General features: G+C 48.0%; 8 protein-coding genes across 8 annotated transcripts; 4 read left to right on the plus strand and 4 right to left on the minus strand.

Annotated features, from left to right (window-relative positions):
* Window positions 1-380: 380 nt before the first annotated feature.
* Window positions 381-2059, minus strand: BDV37DRAFT_222482 (NmrA/HSCARG family protein). Its single transcript, XM_032080194.1, has 2 exons — window positions 1260-2059; window positions 381-1202 (listed from the first exon to the last, which is right to left on the minus strand). The coding sequence occupies exons 1-2, from the start codon at window positions 1717-1719 to the stop codon at window positions 607-609; spliced, it is 1056 nt and encodes a 351-aa protein (XP_031945074.1). The 5' UTR covers window positions 1720-2059; the 3' UTR covers window positions 381-606.
* A 233-nt stretch (window positions 2060-2292) lies between these two features.
* Window positions 2293-5628, plus strand: BDV37DRAFT_222485 (non-ribosomal peptide synthetase). Its single transcript, XM_032080195.1, has one exon. It carries the CDS (start codon window positions 2401-2403, stop codon window positions 5527-5529), a length of 3129 nt encoding a protein of 1042 aa, XP_031945075.1. The 5' UTR covers window positions 2293-2400; the 3' UTR covers window positions 5530-5628.
* Window positions 5629-6911: 1283 nt separating this feature from the next.
* BDV37DRAFT_279545 (MDR family NADP-dependent oxidoreductase) lies at window positions 6912-8012 on the plus strand (the record flags this gene model as incomplete). The annotated part of the gene is made up of 1 exon (XM_032086355.1): window positions 6912-8012. The coding sequence occupies one exon, from the start codon at window positions 6912-6914 to the stop codon at window positions 8010-8012; it is 1101 nt and encodes a 366-aa protein (XP_031945076.1).
* Window positions 8013-9305: 1293 nt separating this feature from the next.
* On the minus strand, window positions 9306-10460 carry BDV37DRAFT_279546 (uncharacterized protein; the record flags this gene model as incomplete). Its single annotated transcript, XM_032086356.1, has 1 exon — window positions 9306-10460. The coding sequence occupies one exon, from the start codon at window positions 10458-10460 to the stop codon at window positions 9306-9308; it is 1155 nt and encodes a 384-aa protein (XP_031945077.1).
* Window positions 10461-13688: 3228 nt separating this feature from the next.
* On the minus strand, window positions 13689-14505 carry BDV37DRAFT_240049 (bulb-type lectin domain-containing protein). Its single transcript, XM_032081030.1, has 2 exons — window positions 14231-14505; window positions 13689-14127 (listed from the first exon to the last, which is right to left on the minus strand). The coding sequence occupies exons 1-2, from the start codon at window positions 14434-14436 to the stop codon at window positions 13917-13919; spliced, it is 417 nt and encodes a 138-aa protein (XP_031945078.1). The 5' UTR covers window positions 14437-14505; the 3' UTR covers window positions 13689-13916.
* Window positions 14506-16271: 1766 nt separating this feature from the next.
* Window positions 16272-17195, plus strand: BDV37DRAFT_279548 (uncharacterized protein; the record flags this gene model as incomplete). The annotated part of the gene is made up of 1 exon (XM_032086357.1): window positions 16272-17195. One exon carries the CDS (start codon window positions 16272-16274, stop codon window positions 17193-17195), a length of 924 nt encoding a protein of 307 aa, XP_031945079.1.
* Window positions 17196-17880: 685 nt separating this feature from the next.
* BDV37DRAFT_279549 (uncharacterized protein) lies at window positions 17881-18782 on the plus strand (the record flags this gene model as incomplete). The annotated part of the gene is made up of 3 exons (XM_032086358.1): window positions 17881-18211; window positions 18313-18417; window positions 18487-18782. 3 exons carry the CDS (start codon window positions 17881-17883, stop codon window positions 18780-18782), a joined length of 732 nt encoding a protein of 243 aa, XP_031945080.1.
* Window positions 18783-19286: 504 nt separating this feature from the next.
* On the minus strand, window positions 19287-21204 carry BDV37DRAFT_268911 (transcription factor domain-containing protein; the record flags this gene model as incomplete). Its single annotated transcript, XM_032084260.1, has 4 exons — window positions 19287-20033; window positions 20110-20638; window positions 20934-21028; window positions 21109-21204. 4 exons carry the CDS (start codon window positions 21202-21204, stop codon window positions 19287-19289), a joined length of 1467 nt encoding a protein of 488 aa, XP_031945081.1.
* Window positions 21205-22945: the final 1741 nt, after the last annotated feature.

A 22945-nucleotide genomic window follows, 5' to 3' on the forward strand; every position in this document is an offset into this window, starting at 1 on the left:
CCACTAATGGCGGATCAATGCTTATTCGGTGGGTCTGTGTGATAAGATGTATGGCGGCGGAACATTAAGTTCAAACTCAACGGTGGCCTTATGTGCTGGAAGGATGTAGTTCGCTGTCAGACTCGGACCTCGTATCCTCCAATAGGACCATATAGGAGCGTTGAATACGAATATGTCTGGACCCTTGGCGCTTAAGTTCCGGCCGATCGCTACGGGTCTTACTAGTAGTGCATGAAGACGCATGAATCTCTATGACACTCGACTATGCTTGTGTGACAGATGATCGGTACCTTCCTGACCTGTCCTGCTCAGGTCTGAATATGCATGGAGCATGACACATGGCATATTAGTGGCGTATATCCAGCCGCTGGCTTTGGTGGGCCTGATCCATAACCACAGCACAATCCAGACGAGACATCTATAATTGGATAGAGTTCTATTTGAAAGCTCCAAGGCAATCATGCGTACTGTACTACTCTCTTCAGGGTTGTCCCAATAAAAGTTAACGTCCATTCGATACAATAATCAGCTAGGTAGCTCGGGCCATATCAGTAGCCCATTATACAATCCTGAGCAAGGAGTCCATAGATCACAAAGAGCAATACCCTAGTTTGTAAATCTCGCAGCAAACCAGTCACGCGCAGAAGTCAATTTGTGCTGTTCTTCCGGCCGACCCAATTTCAACGCTGTGATCTGCTTCAATTGCCTGGCGGTATCGACCTCCGTGGCTTCCGGCCCGAAGTATCGGCCGCCTGTCAGCTGCGTGAAGCCAAACATGAGTTTCACGTCCTCAAGCTCCTGGATTCCATGCGTATCAAATGCCTCCCATGTGGGTAATATGGGCTGGAACCGCGCCTTGCATCCTGTAACCGCGGCGAAATCCGCTACGACCTGTTCAAAACTGCGGATGTCGCTTACACCGTGAACGAAGTGACCGTTCCATCGACCAGGGTCCAGGAAGATACCTTGAACAATATCTCCGAAGTCGTCTGAGACACTCAACCATGGAACATGCTCATCTCCACCCCAGTATGGTACTCTGAAAGTAAGGTATCCGTGGTCATCAGGGAAATAAGGAAATCCTCCGAACACAGGAGCGACCTCTTTGCCGAGGAAGTTTTCTAGAAACCAGCCGGCGCCAATAGGGGTAATGGTCTCGAAAGATTCAAGGCTCTTTGCGTAATTCTCAATCTTGTTCTTCACTGTCCGGGTGTTATTCTTATTACTCCGGTCCACGGTCCTGTGATGAGGGGTCTTACTGTCCATTGCCTTCATCCGTACTTGGCCATTTGTCATCTCAGTGCAAGGGGGGCCAGAGCTAAAGACGAGATGCTTCACACCAACCTGAACAGCAGAATCAATGATTATCTTGCCCATGTCGAACTCTGTTGGCCCGCCTTCAGTAGTAAAGACCTTAATACGCCTGTTAACAGTTTGACTCTGTCGAGGTAGCATAAGCCATACCTTGTCATCAGAGTTGATGTTGACAAATGCTCCCCAAGAGCTGCTAAATGCTGACAGCATGTCATCGCTACTAAACCCATTTCCTTGAGCGAGCTCGGCTCCGAGGGCAGCAAGCTTTAGGCTGGCATCAGACTCAGGGTTTCGAGTAATCACCCGTACTCTAAAGTCTGGGCTTTGAAGCAGCGAATGAGCCACGGAACCACCCTGCTTGCCTGTACCCCCGAAGATGGTGATGAGCTTACGATCTGAGCTCATGACGAGATGGTGTCAGGGAGCCGCTGTATTCGGTAGACCAAGTCTTGTAATGAATTGGTAGATATCATCAAAAGAACAGGAAGACTGAGTTGGTTTCCGAAAACCGAATTTGCGCATCTGGGCCTGACTTTATAGATAACTGACAACCATAGAATGGGAGCTCCAGGCAGCAGGCAGCATCATTACGCAATGAACGGCGGCATCAAACGAGCTGCGTTAAGCACATACTGGAGTATCTGAGTTTGGCTCGTAGGACGCAGCTCGTGTCATCATCTATTTAGGTTAACATCACGCCCTTATGTGCATGGATAGGCCGCCCTCGCATTCGATGACAGCCTCCCATTGGCCTATAGTGCTTCCCACGATGCCACACCATATACCCATTATAAATGGCGCTATACAGCGGTTTCCGATGAAGGTATGGGACTTCCTAGCTTCAGGATACTGTCTTACCTGGGCGGCCTGATATCAGGGTTGGATTCCTTGCGCTCGGGTCTTCTCTCGGTTTATCATGCAGTAATGCAGTACTGCTGACAATATGAACGAGGCTCTGTATGTACAAGGTGACAAAGCATTGGACGGCGTATATAAACAGCTCCTTCCAGGGTGACTTGTGTAGCTCAACTTCCTTCTCTGCCTATCAAGAGAATATTCTACTACCGACCCAAACAGACACCCTCGATGCCTTCTCAAATATTGACTCATGAGGAAGAGTATGACCTGGCTGTACGCCAGGGGAAGGGCCTTGCCCAACAATTCTTCGATCATGTTTTCCTCAACCCTTCCGCCCTTGCTCTGGTGGATGGTGATACCAATTTGACGTATCAGGACCTGCATGTGAGGGCTACAGTGCTTGCCCAAGAACTTCAACAGGGAAATTTGCATATAGAAGAGCCGGTTGGTATTGTCGTGCAACATGGAATTTCAGATGTGGTTGCCCAAATGGCTATCCTGTATGCAGCGGGTACTTGTGTTCCCATGGATCCAACTCTGCCTGACTTGCAGATCAAGGGTCGACTAGACAGGTTAGAGGCAAGGTATATCCTCGTCGACAAGGCTAACCAGCATCGTGACCTGCCATTCCACTCCTTAGTCGTCGATGACTCCAGCGCGTCGTTTGCCAAGGACTCGTACGTCTCGGACAATGACGAGCCTATGCAGACAACCCTCCAGCATCGCACCCACATCATACATACGTCCGGCACGACCAGCGAACCCAAGGCCGTTCAGATCGCGGCACGCTCTATTCTGCAGGTGGTCTTCCATGCGCCGTTCGAGCCTCTGTACCCAACAGATAGAGTGACCCATGTCAACAACTCAAGTTTCGATGTCTCCCTTTTTGATATCTGGGCACCGCTGCTACGCGGAGCTTGCATTGTGGTGGTGAGCAAGGTCACCTTGCTCGATCTAGAAGCCCTGGCAGCATACATCGATCAGCAGAGAATTACGGTGATGGCTACTACCACCGCTATTCTCAATTTGGCAGCGTCGGTATACCCTCGTGCATTTGAGAAGTTACGCTTATGTTTCATCGGAGGCGAAGCTGCCAATATTCCGGCCATTGAGACTATCTTCCAAGCAGGCCCGCCAACACAGCTCATCAACGCGTATGGCCCGACTGAGTGCTGTATATTCTGCCTTGCACACAGAGTGACCATCGCCGATGTGCAAGCCGGAGCAGTCAGCATTGGAAAGCCAATCGGACGGACTGTAGCTTATATTTGTGATGAAGCTGGTCACCCAGTCCCGGATGGCCACGAAGGTGAATTGCTTATCGGAGGGGCAGGTGTCTCCCCAGGATACATCAACCAGTCAGACAAGAACCGAGCTTCCTTCGTGGCTATTGAAGGTAGCGACTGTGAGCGGTTTTACCGAACAGGGGACATTGTCCGCCGACGGGTGACAGATGGCCAAATTGACTACGTCGGAAGACGGGACCATCAAGTCAAAGTTCGTGGGTTTCGAATTGAGCTCGAAGCCGTCGAGTCTGCGATTATGAAAACGGGACAGTTTTCCGAGGCAGTAGCCCTGAAGGTAGAAGCGGGCTCTGAAGGAGCCGGTTCCATCCTGGTTGCCTTTGCAGTTGCCCTCTCTGGAACTAAGCCTCACGCGGTCCTGAGTGCCGTGGATATGCTTAAAGCTGTCCTGCCGGACTACATGGTCCCCAAGATTGAGCTCATCTCCAAAATGCCTGTCAATAGCCATGCCAAGGTTGACCGAAAGTACCTCGAGCAGCTATTCCGCAACCGGTGGGCTGAACAGCATATCGATATCGACAACGAGGATAGCACGCGCGGTAAACTTGCCAACCTGTGGGCCAGCATTTTGGGTGTACCTGTCCCCGCTTCCAATGACAATGCTGATTTTTTCCTCCTTGGTGCTACGTCCATGCAAGCCTCGTTGCTCATCAGTCGCATTCAGAGAGCTTTTGATGTTCAGGTGTCTCTTCTGACACTGTATGACAATAGCAGTCTCATTGGACTGGCCGGTATAATTGAGGAACGTATACTCGGCACCCAGGAAAGCTTTTGCAAGGAGTCAGAAAAGCACATGTGGCTTGAGGATAGCAAGCTTGCGGACAGCCTAGTCCCTCTTGCGGGCCCTCCAGTCGATTGGTGTCGTGACACCGAGGGACGGGCGTTCTTAACCGGGGCTACCGGTTTTGTAGGGTCGTTCTTACTTGCTGATCTACTGCGTCAGCCGAACGTGCATCAGGTCGGATGCTTGGTACGCGCTGTGGACCCAGCGACGGGCCTTCAGCGTCTGCAAAATGCGCTAGCGAAATATAACCTCTGGGAGGACCAGTTTCGTTATAAACTATTACCTCTCTGTGGCACCCTAGAAGACAAGTATCTTGGGCTAGGGCCGGATCGGTTTGAGGAAATTGCCCACTGGGCTAGTGTTGTCTTTCATCTCGGTGCCCGAGTTAACTACACCCAGCCCTATTCACTGCATCGTCCCGCCAATGTCCAAGGTACCGTGAATGTCCTGCGCCTGGCATGTGCTGGTCGGTCCAAAGCATTGCACTATGTTTCTAGTATCTCCTGTTTCGGCCCGACGGGGTTTGTAACAGGCACACGGACCGTTATGGAGAATGAATCCCTTCTGCGACACTTAGACGCCCTTCCCTATGACCACGGATATGCCCAAAGCCAGTGGGTGGTGGAGAACATGTTACAACGTCTGATGGATAACGGGTTTCCCGTTGTGGTATATCGGCCAGGCTTTATCACGGGACATAGCCAAACTGGTGTCTGTAACCCCGATGACTTTCTCAGCCGGTTAATCATTGCCTGCGAAGAGATGGGGTCCTATCCTCTACTTCCAAATCAAAGGAAGGAATTTGTACCCGTTGACTACGTCAATGCCGTTATCCTGCATATCGCCTCCTCAGCGGCTACTGCTGTGGGCCGGGTATATCATATTGTGCCTCCAAACCGGGACCTCTCCTTGGATATGAATGACTCCATGGAGTTGGTTGGTTCCTTGACCGAGGGAGGCGATTCCTCCGTCCGTGGTGTAAGCTACCAGCAGTGGATCGAGGAGTTAGATAGACAGTCCCCTGAGCGGCTTCGGCCTTTACAACCGATGTTGACGGAAAAGCTATACCAAGGACTCACACGGTGGGAGCTGTACGAGAACATGCCCCTGTATGACACCACCAACACGGGACAAGCGCTGGAGAGCTACCCTGGCGGTCTCAAGTTTCCTGTGTTGGATTCCACCTTGATGCAAAAATATATCCGATACTTGCAAACTCAGTCAATGTGTCCGAAAGAGGAAAATGCGTCGAACGGCACGGACATCTAAGGAGCACGATCCACAACACTATTGGTTGCATTGCCGAAGATTGTATAGATGTTGATCTCGGCTGTATGCTCGCAATGACTAAGTTATATTTAGTCGGGCTTGGGGGAAGGTACTTCTTCGGGTATATTGGACTTTGTCTTAAAGAACGTCATCATATGGGGGAATTAGGCTTTGCTTTCGTATAGTGCAGCCATTTGCAATGTCAATATCAAGATCAATCTCCACCTCCCTTCGCTGTGGTCTGACCTTGGTCCCTTCTCCCGGGCCGTCTTCCACGTGGCATTGGAAACTATTGATTTTCCACGCGGGTTCTGGGTTTCACCCTCATATTAATCCGCTAAAAATAAATGTCAAATTATTGGCATCCGTGCTGAAAACGGTGTCAGCTAACGACACTTCTAACTCTAAACGGGCATGGACTAACGCATGCTGTCAGTAGGGACAAATCAGGAGGAACCCGGGAACAAATCAGGGTTGCGAGCTACTGCAACTGTTCAATTCTCTGTCACACAGTTCCACCTGAGAACACGTATTCTCATTGAGATAGTCACGGAGCCTCCCGTCACAAACGGCTGGATATGCCCGCCGTGGCAACTGATAGTCTGATATAGCAATAGAGTGGTCTATTCTCGGATCTTGGCGTCAGTAGACGGGTCAATAGTCGGTTGTGGAGAGGAAGATCCTATATATAGAAGTTGTGCCTAAGCATGCGAGCCGTGAGAAAGGAGAAGGCGGTGGGTAATGGGCTGACCTGGCATAACTTCCCCGGTGCGTGAGCGGTGAGGCCCATTGACCCAATGACAAAACATGGAAAATCATGCAGATTGGGTTCTGGTCACGGGGGCGTTTGCCTTTTGCCCCTATTCCGCTTGTTGGCCCCCCGTGGTACGAGAGAACCCTAAGTAAGTACTAGTAGGGACTGGCACACCCCCTCGTCAATGTCCTCAAAATAGATCCTTCCAAGGATTATCATCGACCACCGTGAGAACATTCCTCAACCGTCGATGTGATTTTCTGCCGACGGAAAGATTCAACGATTGGCGTGTACCCTTCACTCGGATTTGCTGATCATGGAAAAGGGTGTCTCACCTTCTCCACCAGACCATTGATCAACGGCGCACTATAGGGATAAATAGTTAGGGTTGCCCCTCATTGACCGTCGTCAGCACCCCACTACTCCTAACGGACTCCAATTATTTGTGTTCATACTTGAAATATGTCAAATTCCCCCATGTTCCGCGCCATTTGATCCTTTAAAAGCCATTCAGAAGTGGCGCGTTCGACTTTCAGGCACCTCCAGCGCGTCGCCATGCATTTGGGATTGTCCTCGAGCTTATTTTAAATACTACGTCTCCGTTTTCGCGGAGATGACACGGGTCACGATGGATCAGGACACGGAGAACAAGGTCCTTGTCATTAAGAATATGGACTCCGGATATCTGGTCGCCGGGGAACAAGTCACCCTCGAGGACGTGCCCTATGATGCGACCGCCCCGATCGCCGAGGACGAGTTAATGGTACAGCTCCTCTATGCGACCTACGACCTTTTCAAACGGGACCTGGCCAGTTCCTCGGCTGACGCGACGGAATTGCGGGGCCGGAAGCCGGTTGAGACGATGAGTATCGCGAAAGTCACCAAATCCAACAATGAGCATTTCCAGGAGGGGGATATGGTCATCGGTCGCTTGCCGGTTCAACAATACGCACTGATTAAAGCCAATGACGTGACCAACTTGAAGCTCCTCGAGAATCCCTGCGAGTTCGATGATATTCGGTTATTCCTCAGCGTCCTGGGCGTCCCAGGTCTCTTAGCCTTCTCCTCGTTATACGAAATCGGTCGACCTAAAAAAGGTGAAACGATCCTCATCGCGGGTGCGAGCGACGAAATCGGCCAACTCGTCGGCCAGATGGCTCGACTGGAAGGGCTGAAGGTGTTCGGTAGTGTTGAATCAGATGAAAAACTCGACTTTCTTATTACAGAACTCGGTTTCGATGGAGGATTTAATTACGCCAAGGAGAGTCCCTACGAGGCTCTCCCTCGTCTCGTCCCCGACGGCATCGATATATACTATGATAACTTGAGCTGGATGTCCCGCCTGAATATCGGCGGGCTTGATACCCATTTCGACCTTCTCGGTAGCAGACATTTAAATGCAGCATTCGCGTCCATGCGACGGTACGGCCGGATCATGTTTTATGGGACGATCGCCGAGCAGACCGTGTTGGACCCTATCATCGGCATGTTTTTGCACAATACTGTTCTGAAACGGCTTACGATCCGCGGATTCGCACTGTCTGATCCCAGCTTTGGGAAGAAGTGGGGCAAGCTTCATATGGAGCGCATGCAACAATGGGTCAAGGAAGAAAAACTCAAGATCCCTACCTTCGAGATAACCGGTATGGACAACGCGGCCAAGGCCTTCGTGGAGGCCTTCTACTCCAGCGAGAATACGCATACGCATACCATCTTAGCGGTTACGTGATCAGCGATGTGCTTCTGATCTGGGAAATACACCGTTCGACACCGTTCGCCCGCGCTGCCCTGACAGAGTTGAGGCTGTCCTTTCCCTCATCTTCCGTGTCTCCATTCGCAGCAAACCCAGGGCATACATGGTCACATGGACCATATGCGACGACTACCTTCCGCAATCATCTTGGCTTGCGAGCCAACTCGACAGCACATCACGTTTGTGCCATACTCCAGGGGCCTGTAAGGACGCCGGTGAATGCCCTCCAGCCCATTGAACGTCTCTCGTCAGTTCCGATGTCTCAACATACTTTTTCTTCAATGGGAACTGGGGAATTTGGCCGGTCATAGTTCATTCACCAAACGGGAAAACAGCGACCGTCGTAGACCGCCCCACCGCTCACCTCCTTCTGCCTGACAAAAGCGCTGCCTTTTACTGAACACCAAATCCCTGTACCTCACTCGATTGCTAGCACGGGAACGCTAGCTGGAAAAGATTTTACTAAGTCTTGATACTTTGCCGATATTTTTGCGCTTTTTCTTAGAGGCTTGAATTACACGAAGAGGGGCCGCCTTCATACTAAACAACTCACGTTCACCTTGTAAATATACAGTAGGCGGTCAGATAAAAGCTCGGGCCATCGAAACACCCGTGAGCCATGGCTCTTCGGATCCTTTCGGGTACCTGGGCTATATTGCCTTGGTTCAGGGTCTCCTCAACGGAGAACTTAATGCCTTTAACAAATTTAATATCACAGTAATACGGTCTGTATAGTTGCTATGCTGGTTTATTTATGCGAAAGCTGCATTTTGAGTTATGTATAAGGAGTTAGAGAATAGGATTACCACACCATGTAATTCGGCAGGATTATATATAATCGGAACTGTACATCTTAATGTCTACCTAAGAGACTCAATGCCAGTAGTTAGTCGAAGCGCCAAATTCAGTGACACTATGAAACAGCGACTTAGAATCATTGTGCAATTTGTGTCATGTAGTGGCTAAAGGTCCACTCAGCTGAAAGCACCATGATTGAATCTTGATATAGAACGCCACTTGGATACAACGAGAAGTATGATTTTCTCAAAGAGGAAAGGCATAGCAAGACCGTCAAAGAGAAGGTACGTGGATGCACTTAAAACGTATAGCAATTCGTCATTAATACCCAAGTTTCTTCAGCATCTTAAAGGTAACCAGTACAGGCTCTGTGGCCTCCGAGGAATGAAGTGGGAGCAAGACTGCTCTGCATGGATGACGCTGTCTCTCCTCTGACTGTGCCAGCCTTTCCCTGCATTCTTACTAGCGAGACTAGTTTCTCTCAATTGTTACCTTCCCCGATGGTTCTATAACAAAACGTCCGCTTCTGATATTCGCCGACTCGGGGTTTTTATACCAACGTTGGGTCTCAGTAACATCAAACCGGCGAACGGACTGCGTTTGTGGCATAAATACAATCTGGATCCCTATAGCAAGTGGTGTACCAGGTTCATGGCAGTTAAGGCATAACATGTAATAAATATTCGTCATATAGAGGAGAGGAACATTGAGGTACACATTTTCATCACCTCTAGATACTTGGGACACAGGCAACTGGATTTCAAAGAGTTCGAGCCTCGAGCATGAGGCAAACTCCCTAGGTGAATCTGCTAATAATGTGTCGTGACTGTGAGGCCCATTCCGATGGTCAACCTTCCACGCGAATATCGAAAGATTATGGGGATACTTCTTTATCAGCTTTATCTGCAGCCGGTGAAAAGCATCGCGTGTACTCTCATCCCGTTCTGAAGCCATATTCACAGTGAGTATTCCCTTTAGGCTGTGTACCGCATCCGGCGTGTCATAGTTTCGAGTGGCTGCCCAGGACATACGCTTCGCGATACAAGCTTTCTCTACATTCTGAGGATGCTGGAGAATTGACTTTTCGATCCCAGTCTCTTGCTCAAACCAGTCGAGTAAACTGGACTTTGTCTCCTCAAAGCCTTTGCCCTCTTGAGAATAAAACCAAATTTGCTCTGAAGCCAGCAATTCCTGCAAGGCCCAGGGCTCTCGAAACCACTGGCTTCTTCGAAGTCTATTTTTCATCTCCGGACCACTATCTGTGTACTGGACATCCCTGAGATATACCAAACACACAGCTGCCCTTCGGTACCACGAATACTGCAAAATATCCATGTCCCGTTGCAGCATGATATTTTCACCGTTGAATTTAAAGCAGGTAGCGAGTTGCGCGTACATTCTGCCAGCCAAGTTTCCGTATATTACACACATTGTGTCCTTTCTCTTCGCAATTGGGGAACCGAGGTCAAAATCCCTCCAGGTATAGGAGAAGATGGTGACCTCTACGTGTTCCGGTGGGCACTGCTTGAGACTCCCATCCGCAACTATTGCATATGTTCGGGTATCTTGCGTCGCTTGCGAACCCCCAATATGGTTATTATCCCGGGAGCCTGCGACGCGTTCCATTATGCTCGGGAATTAGAGGAGATCGTAACGTGAGGGGTCAAATTAGAACGTAAATCAGAAATAATCTTGCCTTGATGTTTGATATATTTGTAGCATTGGATTGAGCAATCGTTAGGATGGCAAGTTCTCAGCTCTTATAACCACGATGCTATCAAGGGCCACCATGTTGGACAAAGGCTCTAGGTCTATAAAGAAAGCCAACTGGTTATAGGGATGCCTCTGATGGACAGAGCAGGCGTGCATCACCCACACTGCCTCAGAGTGCAGCGGGTCCTTCCGAACCATTAATATGAAACTGGAGAATGGCCTTTCAAATGTTTCGACTATGGCTGTTGAGCGATCTTAAGATACCAGATCAGAGCTAGCTATGGAGGCTTTCTCCAACTACATATCAATGAATTCAATTTGGTGCTCTTGTGCTAAATTTGTAGACTTGGTAGGGCACCGAAGTAGGTAGTTAATGAGATCGTTCTCTTATTCACCATGCTAACGGGCCGTTTCTTCATACCGTATTTATGTCCTCGATGGCAGGAGAGTTGCAAGCCTTTTATTGCTGGCCTAGTCTTCATGGTCTCGCATCATCATCACTGCGTACCTACCAGACAGCCCTAAGTAATCCGGCTTGGATGTCGTAGGCTTTATTTCCCTTTACTTGTTTTCATATGGAACCGAACATGTACCGTGCTATATCTGCCTGTTCATTGTCATGACCACTACAGCCGAAACTCAGTATCAAAGGGCATTATTTGTGAGAGTATATGATTCGGATAAAACACTGAAAGCAGTGGGTCCAATGGCTGGACAAAAAACCCCCACTGACAACAAAGGAATCTCAAACAACTCCCCGTCTGGCTCTAAGAGACCTTTATTCATCTAATCCGTTACCCATTGACCTTCTACATAACTATTGCGGGATGCTCAAAGAAAACCATCTGACCAATACGGCTGGACACCCCTATCCTGAAGCTGATTGAAGCGAAATGATAGAATAATGAATCGAATGAAAGGTAATAGAAGGGGTCGGGCTAAGGAAGATGAATCTTGAAGTAGAGGTCCATGAGCCGAGGTAGCCCAGTTTGTCTGAAAAGCCCAAACACCGCTACAATGTAGTGCGTTCAGCAGAACTACCATGCACCTCAGGAAAGCCTTTAGACTTTTATTGGACGCTGCCGAACACATCCCCTTCGTAAATCGTCTTATAACTCACTAAGTACGGGATTGGTTCAATAAGCCTACTGTATTGAGTCTTCTTCCACCCGTGGGATCAATCAATGCTACTGAGCTCTTATTACGACATGTATAAACCAGATGGACTAGGTGAACCAGCAATTGCATTCTGGTAAACTCTTGTAATATGTCTAGAAAAACAGATACAAAATGCCAAAAGAAAGAGTGGCCAGACAGATGGCATCGTCATTGGGCCATCTAGCAAAAAATTTGTAAGAATTTTCAAGGAGTGACACCGAGCGTTGAGCTTGGAAAACGTGGAAACATATAACAGAATGGGGCAGTGGATGTATGGGAAGAAACAAAGGATAAGCTGTTCGCTCATTCATCTAGATAGAAAAGGCAGAACACCCCAGTCCATCAAAACATCAGGGGGATTGGCAGCAGAACCCTCTTGCTTAAAGAAGGCGGTTCCATCTTTCCTGATATAGAGGCGTCCGTTTATTTTCTTTGTCTTGCGCACGAAGTCCACCTCAATATCCCTTACTCTGCTAATGTCCGTACGGTGACACCCTACTCCGGGCGATTCGGGCAGCCCTTTGCTCAGAGGAATGAGCGTGCGCGAATGAGAACTAAACTCGCAGTGGTCACAGTTAAGGACCCAGCCGATCCGGTCCATAGGCTGAGGGATAGCGTGCACTTTGATAGAAAATATTTTATCTTTTCTTGGTACCTTCTCTATCTTGGTCTCATCGTTAACTATTTTAACATCATAGCACGAGCGGAACTGCAATGGCGATCCTGCAAGGGTTCCATTTGTACACGGGTCATTAATATCGCTGTGTGTCCATTCGAATATTGAAAGGTCATTGGGGTATGCTTGCACGATTTCATGCTCGAGCCGAAGCATCGCTTTTGGCAGGCCAATGCCGTATCGTGGAACAAACCAGTAGGACACACAGAAGATTCCGATCATACAGTAGGCGCATTCTTCGTTTATTGGCTCGCCGCGTTCATTAACTGGAGGTTGTCGTTCGGATGCCCAAAACATACGTTGGGCCACGCTTGCAACTGTCCACTATATCGGGGTCCTTTAGTACTCCCTCATCAATTCTTGTGATAGCAGACAGCGCCTTGCACATTTTACTTTTGAGCCCCACTATCTCCCATGTGCTGGTGCAAAATACTATCTCAGTCGATGCCACCAGCTCTAGTAGGGTATATGTGTGTTTGAACGATTTGCTTCGATGCCAATCTTCAACGGCTTCAATGTCAGCGAGATATACAAAACAAATGGTGGACTGCGGCTTACGGAACGCGTAGAAAACTCTCTGTAGACGAGTGCTGTTCGCTAGCGCTGAAAATGGATAGAATAATTGTGGCACAACAATTGCAGTATTGGCCGGGCTTCTATCAGTAGTGTATTCACACTGGCGAGGTGATATACTTAGGGGCACTTTCTGTGAGCTCCACAGATCTCAATAATGAACCTTATAAGGGTAAGATGGAGTACCACTTGGGATGATTCTGTGATAAGGGCTTGCCAACGGGTGCTAGGCTTGGAGGAATGAAATGTATCGTCCACAGTTGGAATCGTACAGCTTTTATAGATATTCATATTCGTTGAAACCGACTATTGCTGGGGTCTCTAACCGATCTACATGGGATTTATCTACCGTAAGAATGGTCCTTCCGGAGGGGTATTGACAACGAGACTGACTTAAACTAGTACTATTTACTGTTTGGCAATATTCCGGTCCTGGGCATGTACGGAGGTACCAATGGAGACTTAACTGAAACCCTAGTTGAAAAGATCCTGTGTGTAATGTACCAGAGCGCTATTGGAAAGTACCTTATCAGACTTTTTTGTGTGTCTTTTCCCTGACCCCTGATGGACCATTTCCATGTCTAAGTCGGGTAATTCCATCTTTATCTCGGTTGAGTATTCATCTTTGAGGGAACGGTCCGAGATGATGTTCATTGTTGCCTTCCTGTATTACCATCAGCTTTGGGAAAGACCAACTAGGACATTATTGGTAGACATTGTCTCTTAATCGGATCTCCAATACCGTGCCTGAGGATTTAAGAGCACAGTAAAACCCGCGGATGTGCAGATTACCTGCCAGGTATAGGTTTCGATATAAATAGTGCATTGAGGATACATCAGGCTATGCAAGACTATCCAATGCTGACCTTTTCGTATATCAAGCACGGGAATTTGATATCTAGCATTGTGATAAAATTACAGGCTGTATATACGGATTACACGCGAAGGATAATACAAAACCCCTATTTCTCCAAGCCCCTGGGATCCCCATGACTCCGAATGCAACTGCCAAAGCAAACATGATCAAGAGCAATTGGGGTATTAGAGGACCAAATGGCTCTGTCACCCCTGTACAGAACGATGTTACCATCATCCTGCACGACGCAGACCACACTGCGGTCCCCTATGGGATACGCTGTGTCAGTCTGCCAGACGGCTTTGCCATGTTTGGTACTACACAAGACACTGTATCAGCCCTACAGAACCCATGGCTGGAACAAACGTACGGTGACAATAACGCGGAGCATTGGGACACAAAGAAGACTGGGATACGTACTACAGACAAAGATTTCCATCTTTGTTCATCTTCAAACCCTTGATATCGTTGCGCTGCTCGGTTGTGTTCTGGAACACACATTGACCCCAGTGATAGAGGGCGATCGTGCCATCAGCTTGCACGCTAAACTCCACTCCGCCGTTTCTACTCCTCAGACTATGACCTGGTTCGAGCCAGTCGCCGGTATTGAGAACGTATGACGACATGCTACCTGGGGATATATGAAAATAATGGGGAGATTAGGTCACATGTGGAAAACAAAGAGGTAGGCGGTTTATTAAAAGACTTGGAGCTTGAGTTTAGCCTTGGAGAATATGACGGGCTTTACGTTTCTTATCTCTGCCAATTGCCCGTCCACCTTCCAGGAACTAGTGCGCATGACTCAGACTGGGTTCCGAGGTTTATGAATCAGTTAGGGCTTTTCCACTAGCAGTTCTCACTATCGCCCAGAATTAAGGCAGAACCCTGTGGATTGAAAGGGTGGTAACAGAGAATATTAAAATTGCATTAAAGAGCTCTCAATCGAGAATACTGTATGTATATACTGTATCCCCTCCGTATCACCATAAGGATTGAAAGAAATCCCCTACAGGAGCTCCAGATGATTCAGACGAATTCTGAGCACCTCTGAGCCCTCTCTCTACCCCGGCTAGTGTCTCCTCGTATCCGGTGGAGACACACTACTCCATTGGATCGACTCAGCCAATTCCCCACACTAAATAACATGTTTATCAATCAACATCCATAATTCCAGCCCTCTCATACTCTGTATGTCATGAAGAAGTGAGGATTGCCTCATATCAGCATCGATTTTAGGATTAAGGATATACAAGAGCTCTGTCTATCCGGGCTAGGGCTAGGGCGGACCAACTCCCCAGGTCTCATACTTACTCTCCTTCGTTTGTAATATCGCCTTGAACACATTTCTAGACCCATTTGACCTCCAAATGCTCAATAGGCGCATGGTATACGTCAATATGAACAGCGGGACTTTCGGCGCTCGACAAAGCGAGTCCCTATCCATATACAACATGGATAGGTACCAAATAAACTCCAGCAGAAATAGTAACAATTAAAAAGATAGTATGAATCATGTGGTGTTTGTTCTAACTCTTACTCTCCCCTTGATACATAATCATCGATTTATTCTATTCTAGAGTTGGTGCTGTAAAGCGGTTGCCGGTGGTCACACCGCTACTATCAATGTCGAATCGCGGAAATCAGCGCTCACGTCGTCACACATACATTCTTACACTACCGGCTGGTCCAGCCCATGAAATAATAGAGAGCTTGTCTGACTTTTCTACTCTATAAACCTGGCTACCTATTATATGCGTGGCATAGGATCGTGTGACGAGCTCACCAGACTACAGTGTCAGTCTTGTTTACACCTGCACACTGCTTGACCTGCAGATTCATTTCTTATTGTCTATAAGTGGTGGTATTGCTGAGCAGTGTAGCTACATGGAGACTACATGTCAAAGCTCGATACGCCTTCTGTGATCCGCACGACGGAAGTTTAGAACTTGAGCTCTGCCGACTTCTTCAGAGTCCAGGCAGCCTTCGATATAGGCATATCGACAGGCAGATTGGCACGGAGTACGTTAGATCTGATATCCAACAAGAAAGTGCAATCACTAATTCCAATTATGGTAACATTGGGTATGCAATTTTCATCGTTGCCCCGAACCAGAGGGATCTACGCTGCGACGTTCCAACAGATCATGGCTGATTAGCAGACTTCCCATTGAACAGCACGGACTCTCCGAGATGGATAGACTACCGAACGAGTTGCTCCTTTTACTTGGGCAATACATCGACGACGATCTTTTCACGAAACTGGTCTTGAGCAACTACTCTCGCCGACTGCAATCGCTATTCGACTCCCCTCGAGTATATTCATCTCTCCACCTGTCCTTCATTAGAGGAGATATGTGAATTTGAAAAAGAGAAATGTCGGTGAGCTGCACACCTACGACAATTTTCCGATGAGGCCTGGCTTGGTGTGCTGCTTACTGGCTTAAATAACCTGAAGAGCATCATGCTCACCTATGGGGATGAAGGGTTTATGAATAGTATCTTTGACAAAGCGGCCTTGCGTCAAGGGCCGTTTCGCACGACCACTCCGTTCCCATTCCTACAAAAGGTCACTCTTATGAGCTATAGCAGCTTGTTCCAACGTACTTCGGGCTATTCAACGGGTTTATTTCATCTACCCGCTGTTCGTACGATCGAGGTCATCGGATTGTGGGAGTCTTTTCAACGCAGCGGAAAATGGGATTTTCGCGGCGTGACAGGCCGCATGTCGCCGGTCACTGAGCTTGTGATGTCGCCAGTTTACGGCTGTCGAGGCCTGGGCGAGTGGATCGAAGCGTGCAGCAAGATGGAACGTTTGCAAGTTAATATCGGGATAATGGAATGCCTCAACTATATCTTCGATCCTATCGCATTCCGCACATGTCTTGTGCCGTGCATGAAAACGCTCAAGGATCTTTGTCTCAGGTTTCACACTTCATACAAGGAAGACCGTGCCTTGCGGAGGGGTGAGGAGGTATACCTTCATCTCCTACGTGACGATCTTCCGCTCGAGTCTTTCAGGGAGTTCTGTGTTCTGGAATGCCTGTCCCTGAGGCATGCCAATCTCGTGCAACTGCCAAATACAAATATCGAGGATAGATATGGCGCTGCTCCACAATCCCTCCTTGATTTACTACCCCCATCGCTCAAGTCTCTCGAGATTACTGACGTCGTGCACATTTACTTCCCCGAGCTCGTCTCTGCATTGGAGGAGTTAGTTCGACTGCATGTCACTTTCATGCCTATGTTCGAAAGGCGTGTGCTGTATTCACAGGGGAACGATGTGGGACCGGCCGAGACGAGCTCGATCAACCATCTCGCAACGGTATGTGGGCGCATGTGGGTGTGCCTGACGGTTAAAAGACGACCCCTTCTGTATTTCGATTGAGATGGTAGAGTCAACGCACCGTCGGGGGAGCTTGGCTGAAGCAGGAACTGGACTATGGGGGGGGGGGGACTGATAATAGCAGGATAATTTATGAGGAGGCATTCCACGAAAATCTCATTTAATTTGAAAAGTCTCTTCTAGCTCTGTTACCTGTATGCGCCACAGTCATAATCTAGCATTCACCAGCTGGTATTATTTGCTTATCACAGTGATTATCTTCCATCTAAATCCTGGCATAATATAGGTCGTAAAGCTCTCGAGTTCTCTGGCTACTCGTGAGGCTTATCCTTCTAAATATTCAAGTCCTATATGTTTTTAGTAGATCCACCCTAGCCATCTGATCAGAGGCATGCATGTTACGCTTAAACACACGTTAATCCCTGCTTGAAAAGACTAGTAAACCTACATCCTTTAGAGATAACACTAGATTTATACTATTTGTCCACACATAAAGGAAGAATACCACATACCTTCAAAAGCCTCAAACCCCAACTCCTATCCCACAGTCCGCTGAATAAGCGGCCAGAATGAGATGAGCCACGACTATTATTATCGTTTACGGCCAGTACCTGCACTGGACCCAGTATAAATATCCAGGTCCCCCGAAACATGATACTCCGCTGTATCCTCCCTTCCACGATTCGCATTCTCAAAGCAAGAAGCTCCTCAACCCTCGCCCCCAATCATGTCCTCGTTCGGCAGACTCAAACACAGATTCATACCACCCAGACTCTTTACATTCTGCAAATATACCATCTTAACAGGCCTAACCGGCACCACAACCTGGCAACTATGGTCCCGACACTGCTATTTCGAGCCCTTCGGTCCTGGAAATGATCCTTTGTTTCAGAGCAAGTATTTCCAGAGATTCAATCCCAAGCAAAACCCCTCCTTAGATGATTCTTGCGTACGGAAGGTCCCTCTATCGGAGGTAAAAGCCGAACTAGTTGAGGACTATCTCAATGGTGGCTCCAAGCTTTTGGAAAGATTTTGTGGGGGTGTTTGGGGTGGATATGGTGAGTTTTGTTGATGATTGTCAAGCGTGCATTGGTCATGGAAGCGATAAATCGGGGTGTTTGTGACATGCAAGACTGATGAGAAGGTATATGGTGAACAGGCTACGCAATCCAACGGAGGATTCTTACGTTGCTATGCAAGGATAAAACCAATGATTCCATGCTGTGGAGTAAGGAGCAGTTGCTTCATAGCTCTTATGATGAAGGTATGTATGATCTTTGTTTTAAAGTTGTCTTCAATATCCGGACTTAGGAAGCACTAATACAGAGGATAGGGACCATCGTAACAGACCATTTCATCGTTCTGGAGAAGACCCCCAGGTCTATCGTCATGCGGGGTGGAATGTCCCCGATGGAGGAGCAAGATAAACTCCGTGAGATGGATAATATTTCGGAAATAACCGTTGATATCGACACAAAGAATCGGGTGGCTGAATTCCGACTAAAGAATATCTTCTTCAATAGTGTCGAGCACACTACTGAGGCACTGTTTCCACCTCCTGTGGTATGGCTTCATTTTCAGTATTGTAAGCTGCTCGTCGAGGCTGGGGTTAGTCATTGTGTGGGATAGGGTGGGAATGAGCTAGGTATACGCTGGGATTGTTAGACTTTTGCAGTTCACTGTTTGAGACCATGACTCGTCTATTATTTTGGAATCTAGGTTGAGCGAACATGTCTTGGGAGGGGATTGGGACTTTGTACATTGTATAATATCATAGAGGATACTCGACACCCGAATCCAATACTTGAGTACCGCTCAAAACCACCGCCTCTCGTTCCGCTTGAGAGATGGCGCATGCACCTAACCTCGCCAGTTCGGTAGTGAACCCATCCAGGAATCTTAAGTGAATAGCTTCACCCAATGTGAGCTTTCGAATAGGAATTCGGCGGATCAAATCTGGAACTTCGCGCAGTATATGCACGTGGGAATGAGCTTTAGGGCCGAGGGGGTTATGCAGGGTATTGCGAAAGAGAGTCAGGATGGCAGTTATGGCGTAAAAGAGGAGGACCCTTGGTTTCGGAAACCACTGCAGTTAGTTACGAGTTCCTTAAGGTATAGTTAGAGCATGGTCTCTTACCAAAAGCATTCACCCTTCACTACGGGCAATACTGTCTGGAGATAAGACAGTGTTGACGTGCCGGCATTGATAGCCAGGCTGATACTGGTATTAATCCCACCCGCGGTGCCTTCGTTCGATAGTCTGCCTCTTTCGCTGGCTTGGTGGATCATGGTGACGCAGTGATAGTACGCAAGTCGCAGCATCACTGCCTGCGTGTTCAGGTTCGCACTAACCGGCATTTCGTGCGAGAATAATAAGGTGGGTCGGACGTCAGGGTGTAAAGATACCCTCCACTGCTCTAGTGCTTCGTCAAGATTCCGGATGCTGGACAGGATTTCGGAGTCGGATTTGCGTTGGGCGCCGGCAGAGTAAAGGGCCTCGTATGCTTCGGACTTGATCTTGGAGAGTCGAAGGTCCCATGGAAACAGCGGAAGAGTGTGGGTATCCATTGACATGGTGTCTCGCAGAATATTAGAGTCCTGCAGCCGCGCGTAGTCAGACGGGAGTGTCAGGTTGCAATAGCTGTCGTTGATCGCGGGGGGCTGTCCGGTTCGTAAACAAATATCCTTGTCGAATGAATAGCAAATCCAGAATAGATATCGCAAATGACATTCCTCGATGTTTTCGTCATGAGAATGTGAACCATCAGGTGAATACGCACCAGACATGGTATTGGCGCCAAGGGTATACAGGAGGCGGGTGGCGATTGATACAGATACGGCCGCCGCCTGTAAATCTCCTAGGAAGTACTGGAATAGAATCTTGCATGTTGTTAGTATCGTTCGAAAGGTGATGAAGCAAGCGGTGGGAATCTTTATAGATGAAATAACCACGTACAAGCATTACGACCGCTTGGAGTCCGTCAATGGTCATCTCTTGAGTGATCTGGACCATGAAGGTTTGTGCCGCCGAGGCAAAGTACCCGCAATCCATGGCTTCCTGGAAGTTGTCCCCAACCTCAAAAAGGTTCACCACAGCGATGAATGCATAGACACATGACCTAGCACTGGCTGAGCCAAAAGAGCTGCGTGGTCCGTACGCAAGATCTAGGGTCTTCTCAAAGAGCGACTGGCTGATTACGGGAAAGACAAGGCTTTGGAACGACGCAAAGTACTGCTTGACGTAGCCCTCCACCGAGCATCGACTCGGGAGTTCACGAATGGAGCTGGAATTCAGAGTTTCCATATAAAGTCGACGCGTGTTGGCCCAGGGAAGATCAGGGGCATATAGCTCCTCGAAGCGGACCTTTTCTCCTGTCCGAGATTCAATCCATTTCTGGCCTTCATCGGATAACAGATGCATCCAGTTAAAGCAGGTCATGGAGTCTAGACCAAAACTCGAAGGTTGGGTGCGCCTTGAGCCTGCGCTGGAGCCTGTAGAGGCACCTAGGTAGATGTAAGACACGTGGATGCCTGTCGACAAAGTTTTAGATATAGACTATACTAACTGTGAAGATTCACATCAGAGTTGCTAAGGTTAGAATCTGTTTCTGATGATTTTTCAGAGAGCTGCAGATGTAGCTGGTCCCTAGTAAATTCACGGGGTCAGTGACGAATGGCCAAAGCAGCCAATCTGATTAATAGCTTGACCAAAAGCCAATAAACGATACCGTTCATAATAATAGAGAACTATTTCTGGCGGGGAATTTATATTATACATACCTTGGTTGCGTGCGAGTCTGAAGTCTGTTGTATGTGCAAGCAAGATTGTGATGCTTGCACCAATTACACTGTGGAAACTCCGCATCGCATTGTATCTGCAAAGGCCATAATGGTTAAGCCAAGATCGACACAGTGGATCTTATTCCATCCAACGCTAAATAGAGAAGAATATCACCTTTCTCTTGTAGCATGAGTCACATGCCCGGCGCCGCTGCTTCTTGGGCGCTGAGGGGCCGCGCTTGACCCTGCGCGATATAGTGTCTTTGGGCATTTTTTACTGTTAGTGCGCACAGTCACCTTACAGAGAACATGATTCATCCACCAAGATCATCAAAAATCTCGAGGAGGGCAGGTTCATTACCGTCGGTGTCTTTCGTTGGCGCTTATGTCTGGTCATCTTAATGGGCCAATCAACGGACCGACTAACTGGCTCTCCGCTTACTCAGCGGCGAGGGTTCTATGGCATTAACCAAGATAGGAAGGTTCTCACTTCAGCCTCAAATCTGGAAGACGTGAAGGTAAATCAACAATTCTTGGGCAAAGAACATGAAAGTCAAGCTATAGATGGATACATATTCGCAGCCTCGTCAGCTACCACGATACAGATACAGGTTCATCAGACGTGCAGATGTCAAGCCGTTCACGCTTTTAGGGAAACCAAGGTCGTCAATTGCTCTGCAAAGTCCAATGCGCCTTCGGCTGGCATTCCGTCCCTGTCTCGCGAGGCTTTCACAATTCGTGGGGGGCAAGTTTCCAATACTTTGTCGCGACGTTGTAGCCTACACAATCTCTCAGTCGTGATAGGTCTCTTGAAGATACTATCGCGATCTGCTCTCCCAGTGCCGTGAGCTTTTCCACTTCCCACCGGACTTGAGAATAAAAGCCAACTGTCGTGGTAAAGTATTCTGTGCCATCATTGAGATTACTTGCACGAGTTTGCCGGCATCAGTAATAGTAACCCCAAGCAGCACTGTCTTGGGACGAGAGAGTATAGACTCTAAACGCATCCAGGATAGAATTAAGACGATGTTAACCTTGTACCGAACGCTATAGAAACAGCCCGGCTACAGGTACTAGGACATAGTCAGACATACACGCACAGGCAAATATCTGCCTGGACTGCGAGGCAAGTTTCGACTAGTTCAGGAAAAGAATAACAGTGATCATTGACCACAGGGCAGGACACTCATGCTGGATATATGGTCACCAAATTCTTACTCTTGCAGAATTCATTCCATATAAAAGAAGCTGATGGACAGCTCGAATGGCAAAGAATTATTTGCAGAGCGGGCACAGTAGCCCATTACTCCCAACATATATCGTGGATGTCCTACGCAGCTGAGGTAACGAGGAGTGGATCCACCCAGGCTGTCACTGATCGTTCAATGAAACCCCCCACATAGTTCAATCCGTTGCGGACTAGTCTTTTGGCAAATAGCCGGGGGTAATATGATGGTGACGGACAGCCCTTATCCGACGATGTAACCCCAGTGGGACCAATATGCCATGGCTTTATAGGCTACGTTGAGAAGCTCGCTGTTTATATTTCTCAACGTCGCATATCATACCGCTCTTCGCCGAAGACACATACTGACGTCCGACATGTGATAGTGCCTCAAAATCGAATCCAACATATCAGAGGTTAGCTCGGCCATCCGGCGGTTTCGTAGGGGAATGCTGCTAGAGGTCATGATCCAAGACGGAGACGTCGAAAGCTGGCTTTCTGTAGCGTAGTGACAGTCCATATGCACATCTCAACATTGATGTAGGAGGAACATGAAAACGTTCACAGCAGTCTCCACATGGTCAAAGATAGGATTTGAATTCCCTCATTCGTCGCTCATCCGTCGCATGATTTTCAATATACACCATGATGTCATGCTCGTCACCACTCTTTGTAACGTAAATCTCCATATAATATTTTTTTTTTTTTTTTTTTTTTTTTTTTTTTTTTTTTTTTTTTTTTTTTTTTTTTTTTTTTTTTTTTTTTTTTTTTTTTTTTTTTTTTTTTT

This window comes from Aspergillus pseudonomiae (genome assembly GCF_009193645.1).
Source record: "Aspergillus pseudonomiae strain CBS 119388 unplaced genomic scaffold BDV37scaffold_9, whole genome shotgun sequence".
Taxonomy (NCBI): Eukaryota; Fungi; Ascomycota; class Eurotiomycetes; order Eurotiales; family Aspergillaceae; genus Aspergillus; species Aspergillus pseudonomiae.

Bases quoted from the DNA above. Each gene is read 5' to 3' on its own strand.
- BDV37DRAFT_222482 (XM_032080194.1), bottom strand. From the start codon at position 1,719: ATGAGCTCAGATCGTAAGCTCATCACCATCTTCGGGGGTACAGGCAAG. The intron at 1,203-1,259 runs GTAAGACCCCTC...ACACCCGGACAG, and splicing joins ACGGATGAAGGCAATGGACA to TGAAGAACAAGATTGAGAAT.
- BDV37DRAFT_222485 (XM_032080195.1), top strand. From the start codon at position 2,401: ATGCCTTCTCAAATATTGACTCATGAGGAAGAGTATGACCTGGCTGTA.
- BDV37DRAFT_240049 (XM_032081030.1), bottom strand. From the start codon at position 14,436: ATGTCGTCATACGTTCTCAATACCGGCGACTGGCTCGAACCAGGTCAT. The intron at 14,128-14,230 runs GTACGTATCCCA...TGTCTTGTGTAG, and splicing joins GATGGAAATCTTTGTCTGTA to TACCAAACATGGCAAAGCCG.